Source organism: Heptranchias perlo, chromosome 25, assembly GCF_035084215.1.
Source record: "Heptranchias perlo isolate sHepPer1 chromosome 25, sHepPer1.hap1, whole genome shotgun sequence".
Lineage (NCBI taxonomy): Eukaryota > Metazoa > Chordata > Chondrichthyes > Hexanchiformes > Hexanchidae > Heptranchias > Heptranchias perlo.
This window is the reverse complement of record NC_090349.1, coordinates 21,168,650-21,178,228: the sequence shown is the minus strand read 5'-3', so window position 1 is coordinate 21,178,228 and position 9,579 is coordinate 21,168,650. Positions and strand designations below refer to the sequence as shown.

General features: G+C 39.4%; 1 protein-coding gene across 1 annotated transcript in view; it reads left to right on the top strand.

Moving 5' to 3' along the window:
* plbd2 (phospholipase B domain containing 2) overlaps window positions 1-9,579 on the top strand; it is a 29,733-nt gene that overhangs the window by 1,128 nt on the left and 19,026 nt on the right. Inside the window, exons 2-3 of the mRNA XM_068005719.1 lie at window positions 3,631-3,724; window positions 7,073-7,231. Of these exons, the coding sequence (XP_067861820.1) occupies window positions 3,631-3,724; window positions 7,073-7,231 (253 nt within the window). The remainder of the gene's footprint in view (window positions 1-3,630; window positions 3,725-7,072; window positions 7,232-9,579) is intronic.

Genomic DNA, 9,579 nt, shown 5'->3' with positions numbered 1-9,579 from the left:
TACCCACTGAGATATTAGGGGAGATGCTTGTCATATTTGACACAGCTTAGTTGGTAACACCCTTGTCTCTGAATTGGAAAGTTGTAGCTTTGAATCCCAAATGAAGGTTTGATGCCAGCCTTGGCTCAGTGGTAGCACTTGCCTCTGAGTCAGATGGTTGTGGGTTCCAGTCTCACTCCAGAGACTTGAGCACAAAATCTAGCCTGACACTTTAGTGTAGTACTGAGGGAATGCTGCACTGTTGGAGGTACCATCTTTCGGATGAGATGTTAAACTGGGGCCCCATCTGGCCGCAAATTGGCTGTCCCGTTTCCTATATTACAGTTCAAAAATGCTTCATACTTTGGCACACCGTGAAAGGCATTATTATAAATGCAATTCCTTCCCTCACTCATAATTTACACTGATTACAATGTGATACTGAGGGTGTGCTGCATTATCAGTGCCAGTGATTCGGGTGGGTGTTAAAGATTCCACAGTACTATTCGAAGAGGAGCAGGAGAATTCGCCTAGCCAACCATCCTCTGCTAACCAATACCATTAAAAGGCTGAGTATAGTTCATCTCATTGCTGTTTATCGGATGTTCCTTGGGCAGAATGGCTGCTGGTTTGCCTACACTACTTAAAAAGTAATTTACTGCGTGAAGTGCTTTGAGATGTTTTGACGTGATGCAAGCATTTTTTTTGTTTAAAATTAGGTGCTACATGTATTCCATGGGTGGGTTAGAATTTGCCAGAGAGGAAGTTGAAAGGAGTATTGTGGTTTTAGTTGATTCTTCAATTACCACATTTAGTGTGAGGTAGTAACATATAAAGTAGACAGGATGCTGGGCTATATTGCCAAATCAACAGAGTTCCAATTCCTAGAAGACATGCTAATACCCTACAAAACTTGGAGTAGGCTGCACTGGACTATTGTGTACAGTTCTGATTGCCAGGAAGTATTTCTTTACACAAGGGTTCTCATCAGCTAGAAGGATGGTTGAGACCAGGACACTGATTTGAGAAACAGCTGGATGCTATAAAAGGATGGTAGCTTTAGTGTTCCAGGAGAATGAGTCAAAGCACCACTGTTTACATCCAGTCTGAAAAACATCCACTTGCAACTATTTGATGTTTTCTGTCCTTTAACCAACTTCCTGTCCCTGTTACCACTCTCCCTTTAATACCATGTACCTTCATTTTATCAACAAGCCTTATATGTGGCACCTTATGCAACGGACTTCCAGAATACTTTTGATGACATCTACTGCATTTCCTTTAATTTATGAGTGCTGCAGAACCACTGGTCGTCATCCTGCATCACTATTTATAATTCACATTAAGTGAGAGGATCACTTTTTTTCTATTAATGCTTCTTGATGAAAAAAGGAGTTTCTGTTCGTGTATATCATTGCTGGTGAAGAGTACTTTATAGCAGAACTCCTTTGTGGGATGAAGGCCAATAGTGTGCACTGGTGTTACTTAGTCATTTGATAGATTTGTCGACATTGAGCAATATTGTTAGCCATTTTAGTGACATGACTCACTTATGAATGCAATATGACATCAGATCTTCATGTTAGATACATTTTGACAAGGACCCAATGTCTGTTCATTTATACCTTAAGTATTAATAGAGAATTTTAATGTAAGAAATATAAAATGAATAAATTGTAAGGGTGAGACTGATGTGATTTTGTTTACGGTTGATGTCTTGGTGATTTCTAAATTATACTTCAATGCTGTTTTATGGGTGGAGCTCAAACCTAACACAATTAATTTTTTTAAAATTCGTTCATGGGATGTGGGCGTCGTTGGCGAGGCCGGCATTTATTGCCCATCCCGAATTGCCCTTGAGAAGGTGGTGGTGAGCCGCCTTCTTGAACCGCTGCAGTCCGTGTGGTGACTGTTCTCTTGCAGATTTTCATTTGTGATCCTATAGAAGCCTAGAAAATTGGTAATATGCAATATTTTTAGGAAGCCAAGGAAGGGATGCTTATTTAAGCTAAATTACACTGGTCCAGAATTTGCTGAAAAAATAACGGCTTGTGCAAATCGGCCAGCAACTTGTGGTGAAGAAGACTTTCCCTGTGAATTGCGAATCACCACAAGTTGCTGGCTGATTTGCACCGCTCCGCCTTACCTTCGCAAAAACGGCATCTCTCCCTTAACCTCCCCGTAATTTTCATGAAGTTGCTGTATTGCACATTAATTGGCCATTAAATTCACCACGAAAAGTTAAATGATTGTTCACTTTCTGGGCAAGAGAGGTTGATTGGCAGTCGGTAACAATCAAAAGTGTGGAGTCTCAGTCCTTCAGGTTGAGTTGTTGAGGATTTTAAAAAGTCACATTTTCAAAAAAAAACTTTTTCTTGCTTTACCTTTCAGTCTCTTTTGTTCGCTCTCTCTTAATCCAATCTTTCTTTCCGTCTCTTTATTTCACTTTTTGTATGTGATTTGACGTTGAATTCATCTACTCTAATTCACCCTCAGCCTTCCTCTGTTTATTTCTCAATCCTTTAATCACACTGGTTAAGGAGATACACTGTTTGTCCTGTTGTACACCAAGGTTCCAGATGCCCCATTTCCCTCGCTGAGCCGATATCAGCTCGCACTTCCAGTAACTTGTGGGCAAAAAATTTTAAATCCTAAAACCTGCACGAACATGTCTAACCACATAGCATGCTGCACGATGCCCTGCTCCAGCAAAATCTGGGCCAGTGTGAACTTACAGCCACAGGACTTTACTAAAAATATTTGGAACATTATCATAGAATCATTAAAATCTTACAGCACATAAGGAGGCCATTAGGTCCATTATGCCTGTGTTCTTTGAAAGAGCTCTCCATATGTCCCACTCCCCCACTCTTTCCCCATAGCCCTGCATTTTTTTTCCTTTTCAAGTATATATTCAATTCCCTATTGAAAGTTACTGTTGAATTTGCTTCCACCACCCTTTCGGGCAGTGCATTCCAGATCATCATAACACGCTGTGTAAAAAACATTTCTCATTTTCTTCCCTCTGGTTCTTTTACATATACAAGTGCAAAATTGGTCTTTCTGTTCTAAGTTGTTTATCGCAGATCACCGACAAGATAATGGCTAATATTCTTCAAACTTACTGTTGCATGATGGATATTATATCATGTATGCATTATTCAGAATTTTCTAAAAAGTTGGTTGTAAACATTTCAAGGAATGAAGTGTCTCCGCTTGACTCACTTGGTGCCTGTCCTGCCCCTGCCTCAGAAGTTGTGGGTTGAAGCCCTATTTTAGAAACTAACTCTGTAATCTAGGCTAATACACCAGTGCTCTACTGAGGGAGTGCAGCCATTCAGATATGAAACCAAGGTGGTTTTCAGATGGTGGTTCAGGAGGAAGACAATGGGATTGATATTCTGGAAGGATGAGATCAAATGGCCCAAAGGCCATTATTCATCCAAACCTCTGTTTTTAATTAGTTTAGCTCTAATCATAGTACAAGTTAGCAGTAACTCAAATAAATCACTGCAATTTTTCTTAGAGAATTCTGAGGCTGTTATTTTGTCTAGTGTTTCAATGGGTGTTCTATTCCTAAATTAGTTTTCTTGTTTTTATTTTCAGTGCTTCTAAATCCTGATTAATTTCCAACTTTTATGTCCTTTGTAGCTGGTCCTACCTTGAACTCACTACAAATGGGACGTATAATGACAGCATACAGGCTTACGCTGCAGGAGTGGTGGAGGCTGCGGTCACACAACCGGTAAATTTTACTTAGTACTCTTGTCTGATGAGATTAAATCTAGTTCACTGGAGATGAGGAAGGGATTTAAAAAATCTAATTTGGTGCTTTTTCTGGTTAACAAAAGCAAGTTTTAATGGCCAGAAAGATTGATTAGTAGGCTTATTAACTTGAAATAGGAGAAGCAATTTAGCACTGATGCTAGGTCATTGACCTGAAACGTTAACTCTGTTTCTCGCTCCACAGATGCTGCCTGGCCTGATGAGTATTTTCACCATTTTCTCTTTCGATTTTAGGACTGTGTGGTCTTGTTTCTGCACATTCACAATGCTGAAGAAAGATTTTAATTTCACATTGCAATTTGTTTATCCCAAGGAACAGTCTAAAATGAGAAATGTTGTACCAATATCATAAAATTGTATATTTTGCTGAATGGATATTTGGAGTGCAGAAAGCCTTCATCATCCCATTCATTTGAGCAGAAGCATATCAGCAGACAACATCTAAGGTTGTTGAAGACTTGGTGGCCAGCTGTAATCAAATCATGAATTAATTTTTTCTCCTTGTTTTCTGAAAGTCATTGACCTTGCTGAGGTAATGTTCCATGGGCACCTGCAACCCTCTGTACTTTAGCCAAGTGCCCATTCTTTGTAAATAGTGACTGTTAGATTATTCCACTATGGGAAGCAACAGAACTAAGTCTGATCCTGTCCTTACCTGTCTCCACACATGGACTTTTCCATTAGGATAATTGATAACCATCAAGCGCATGAATTTTCCTTCCCTAAGTCAGGGGTATTGAAGTCCATCTAAGTAGCTAAGATCAGCAAACTCAGCATGGACCAGGAATTGAACCTGGAACCTTCTGGTCTCCATAGCGACACTGGGTGGTGCCTTTATGCATTATCGGAGAGCTGAAAATGAATGGGATAGAAAATCAGGTTCTTTGAGATCTGCCTACATAAATTATGAACTTGTGTGTAATAGTTTGGACTGGCAGATGAAAACATAAACCAAGGAGCCAGCTATTGCTGGAAGTTGGACTTTAGTGCGAGTACCACATTCAGTCATAGAACATGCATACCTTCAGGCATATAGGAACCTCTTTATACATAAAAAGAAAAAAAGTTATTGCATCTGCTTTAGACTAAATTTTTAAACAATTCCATTCCTTTAACATTCAATTTGTATTCAGCATGTTTTTCCATTCACTAACTCCATGTAGAATTTCAGGTCTGGATCCTCTAATTTTAAAAGCAGTAACAAAATAAAACAAAATGGTATCACAAACTATTCACATCTAGGATTAAGTAGGAGGATGGACTTGTGTTATGCATATAAATCTAAAAAGTGAGTAGATAGTTTAAATTGTATATTGGAAAAGAAAGCAATTGCATTTATATAGCACCTTAGTGTTCTGAGGCCATCCTAAAGTACTTTATAGTCAATGGATTATTTTTGAAGTGCAGTTACTTTTGTTATGTAGACAAATGTGGCAGCTAATTTGCACACAAAAAGTTCCCAAGAACAGCAAAAAAAAGAATGATCAGATAATCTGTTTGCAGTGGTGGTTCAGGAAAAAATGTTGGCTAGGACACCAGAAGAACACTGCTCTTTGTAAAAATCCCATGGTACAATTCAGTCACCTGAGCGGGCAGATGGAACCCCGAATTAATATCTCATCCAAAAGACAGCACCTCTGACAATGCAACACACTCTCAATACTGTACTGAAGTGTCAGGCTAGATAATGTGCTCAAATCCATAATGGGGCTTGAGCTTACAGCCTTCTGAGCAGAGCAAGAGTGCTACCAACTATTCAGTTTATAACAAAGGAGGTGTAGATTCATTGCAACCTAAAATCTTAGTCTTGTTCTAGCTATCAAGAAACAGACTTCCAGGTTTGATTCCCATATCTTCTGATTTGCTAATCTCAGCCTAGATGGTGGTAGGGGCACTTCAATTGGTCTGCATGCCACATTGGGGTGAGGACAGGATCAGGTTCAATTGTCGTATCACACAGTCAAATATTCAGCTGGCATTCACCGTCAAGGCTTTTATGTGAACTATGAATAATGGCCCATGGCACAGTACCCTAGCAAGGAGTTTCTCTTCAGGAGGGGAGAAAATTGGCAAGAAAAAAAACACATTTGTATTATTAATAGGAAAACATCTCCAGTTCAAACATTTGTTTAAAAACTAAAGCTTTTGAATTAACTTCAGTATTCTAATTCTCCTCTTTTACCCCCCCCCTTCTGTGTCTATTGTCTATTCCTTCCTTTCAGTTTGGAAAGTTATTTTTTCAGTACCTTTCCGATGGTACGCACTTCCATGTGAGATCATTTAAATGCATCACAACTCACTGGGTGGATTGTCAGGCTGTATGGGAAGATTGTCTGGGAAGTATGGATAATCTGGTTTTCCCAGTTCTGTCTGGGAATGTCACTTGGTTGTCATACTTCTCCACTACCCTATCTAGAAGACTATTCCAAGAAAGAAACGAAAATCTTACATTTATATAGTGCATTTGACGACCTCAGGATATCCCAAAGTAGTTAACAAAAATCTGTCGATCTCAGTTTTGAATATACTCAACTGAGCATCCACAGCCCTCTGGAGTAGAGAATTCCAAAGATTCACAACCCTCCGAGTGAAGAAATTTTTCCTCATCTAGGTCCTAAATGACCGACCCCTTATCCTGAGACTATGATCCCTCGTTCTAGACTCTCCAACCAAGGGAAACAGCCTCTCAGCATCTACCCTGTCAAGCCCTCAGAATTTTATACGTTTCAGTGAGATCACCTCTCGTTCTTCTAAACTGCAGAGAATATAGGCCCATTCTACTCAATCTCTCCTCAGAGGACAACCCTCATCCCAGGAATTAATCTAGTGAACCTAGATTGCTTGTATACTAAGTATTAACTTTCTTGTAATACCTATGTTATTTCATCTGGTTACATCAACATCTTGCATTTGTAAAGCACCTTTAACATAGTAAAACGTCCCAAACTGAACTTTTTTTGCCACAAACACATAAATAGGTTCAACTATATTTTTGATTACAATCTTTGTAGATTGCTTAATGTAAAGGAGGGTTGCAGTACAATGTTATCAGTATGGTTTCAGTGAAGTGTAACGTTGGCTTTCTGACTGTTTCTTACAACGTTTACTAGAACTTTGGAAACATTCAGGGTTACAGCAATAGATTTTATCTTTCTAAACTTGTGCAAGGAGACTGTGATTTGCATGGTTACTGTTGGTTACTGGTCTAGTCATGGTGGCAGTGGGAGTGGTCTGAATTATTGAATTCAGAGCATCACAGAAGATTTTTCCCTGTAGAATTTTAATCTTTGGTTTTAATGTTTTCAAGTATATTTATATGCATTGGATGAATACGATGTTTCGCTACTGTGGTCCCTTCAAATATCAGACTGCCTACTGTGAGAAGCTTAAAAATTACATTGAGACCAATCTGGCATGGATAGAAGATCAGATGGCCAACAATGGGGATGAAGCATACTGGCATCAGGTAAGGTCCAATGAGGGCACGTAAAGGGCATTAAAAACCATCAAAATGAATGATATTGGCCATTATATGTTGGCATAGTAACCGGAACAAATAAATTCCACAGAAAACTACCTTGATGGATACAAATTACAACTGCTCAGAATTGGTTAACTAGACCCTAACTTGCTCTGCTGCCTTCTGGGTGTTTCAATAGAGATGCCCTTTGACAGCTCCAACTTGGCAAAAATGTAGTTTTCTTACTATTTATGGCATGCATATGCATCATTCAACCTATGGGACATTTGTACAACTGCTGTAGGAAACTGCCCAAGCTGTGGGAGTCTTCCCAAACCTGGAACAGTGAAAAATTCCTTTCAATACAGTTTCTAATTTTGGAGTGTTACAAAACAAGAGGTGGCAATGGGTCTGAAGCAGCACTCTCGAGGGCACGTGATAGAGACACAGGCAGTTGGATCATTACACTTTTAAAAAAAAAATCTATGATAAACCTTTGCAAAACTGCACAGTTGCAGATAATCCATTGCTGTGTATATTTTTGCTGATTTATGATTGCTGTTCTGAACTAGATGTATAAACAGTACACCAGCAATTGTGTGTACCAGCGTTACCACTGACTGCTGAATTGCAGTTCAGTGCAAATGTACATATCATGGCACTGGTCACAGTCACAATCAGATCATCAGTTGACCAATTTATTTGTTCACGCTTTCTTGGAAATATAACCTGAGATGCCACTTATGTTGACTTGCTGTCCTTGGAAGTGTTTGCTCTGCATGTTCATGTGCTACTGTGGCACCTGTTGCAATATTTGCCCATGAGAAAAGCATGTGATCTTGAGACTCATTCAGTGCAATTCATTGGCCAGGTAGGATGACATCTCTATAACCAGCTTACCCAAACTCATCTACATTCTGCCTCTGTCTTCATTGCTACTATGTCTCAAAACATCAGTTTTATTTGCCCTGGGCAACTTCAACAGAGCAAGGAGACAGATTTTAGCATCAAATGATTAACACACCTATTAGAACTGTAATAAATGTGAACAATATTTTAAAAATCTTTTTACAGATTGCAATTACAAACAGCCAACAATGAACCCTCTTCAATGAGCTAGACTGACAAATTTCACGTTTTTGTGGAAGATATGTGGCCCCGAATGAAGATTATGTGCTTCCAACTGCTTTGACAAGGAAGTAAATTGGCCAAACTGCTTGTTTTATTATTGATGTCTCCGACGTACCCTGTGCTTAAATAGATACCTACAACCCCTAGGGGCATTGCCACCAGCTTCAGAGATCACAGCTTCCTTTCCTGTCTGATACTAAAGATTGAACTTTTCTAATCTTGATAATTCATGAACCTCTCGCACTTGACTCAGTTGCTTTTTCTGTGTACCCTTTCCAGTATATCTTGTGGGTGGTGACCAAAATTGAACACCGTATTCTAAGTGTGGTCTGACCAGTGCATTGTGAAGTGATTCACAATGTAATTACCTGCATAGGTAGCTGTTGCCAGATGCTTTTCTTACTTAACCCAAAACTCTGCTCCAATAGGCAAGCTTCCCATGTTCTGAAGTGTCACATGGTGCCCTGAGTGAACACAGGATTTAAACTTGGGATTTATGTTATGCATACATGTCACTTCCAAGAATAATTAGTATTAGTTATTCCAGCAACTTTCATATTTGACTGAATTAGCAAGCAAATTTATTAATAGTCATTTGAGGCAGCAGAAACACAATCAGCTGTCAAAATCAGATAAAACAGTAATTTTGGCCCAGTTTATGAAAGAGTTAAACAGGCAACCCTTTGTTGAATGCCCTTGAATATTCTTTCTTTGCAAGTAATAGATAGTCGACTCTTGGTACTATCCTTGGTCCCTACCGGTTGTAATTGTGTTTGGAATTATACAAGTGCCCCTACCTCTAGAGCTCATTTCTTGCTTGCCTTTGTGGCTCCATCAAAATTGTAACTAACTGGGATATCAGATGTGTCCAAAATTTGTACTTCTCACATTCTCTGAAATGCAGCCTTGCCTTTTGAGAAGGCAATTACTTGCACAGTGGACTCTATCTAAATATATATACACAAAAGGCCTGTGAGAGTGTTGACTGCACTGAAGGCGTTCTTTATTTTCTACCTGCCCGAGGAGCATTTAGAGGATTGGACCTACTCCTTAACTTTCATGAACCAGGTTGGCACAAGCTCGCTCGAGAAAGCATGGCCAGCATAAAATTTTGTACAAGATGTACTACACTCTAAAGGATCTTGATCATTAATCCCACATGGTTCCTAATATAGCCCGCAGAGGTGTTGGCTGCCTCTAATTTTCTGGGCTTGCCCACGAGT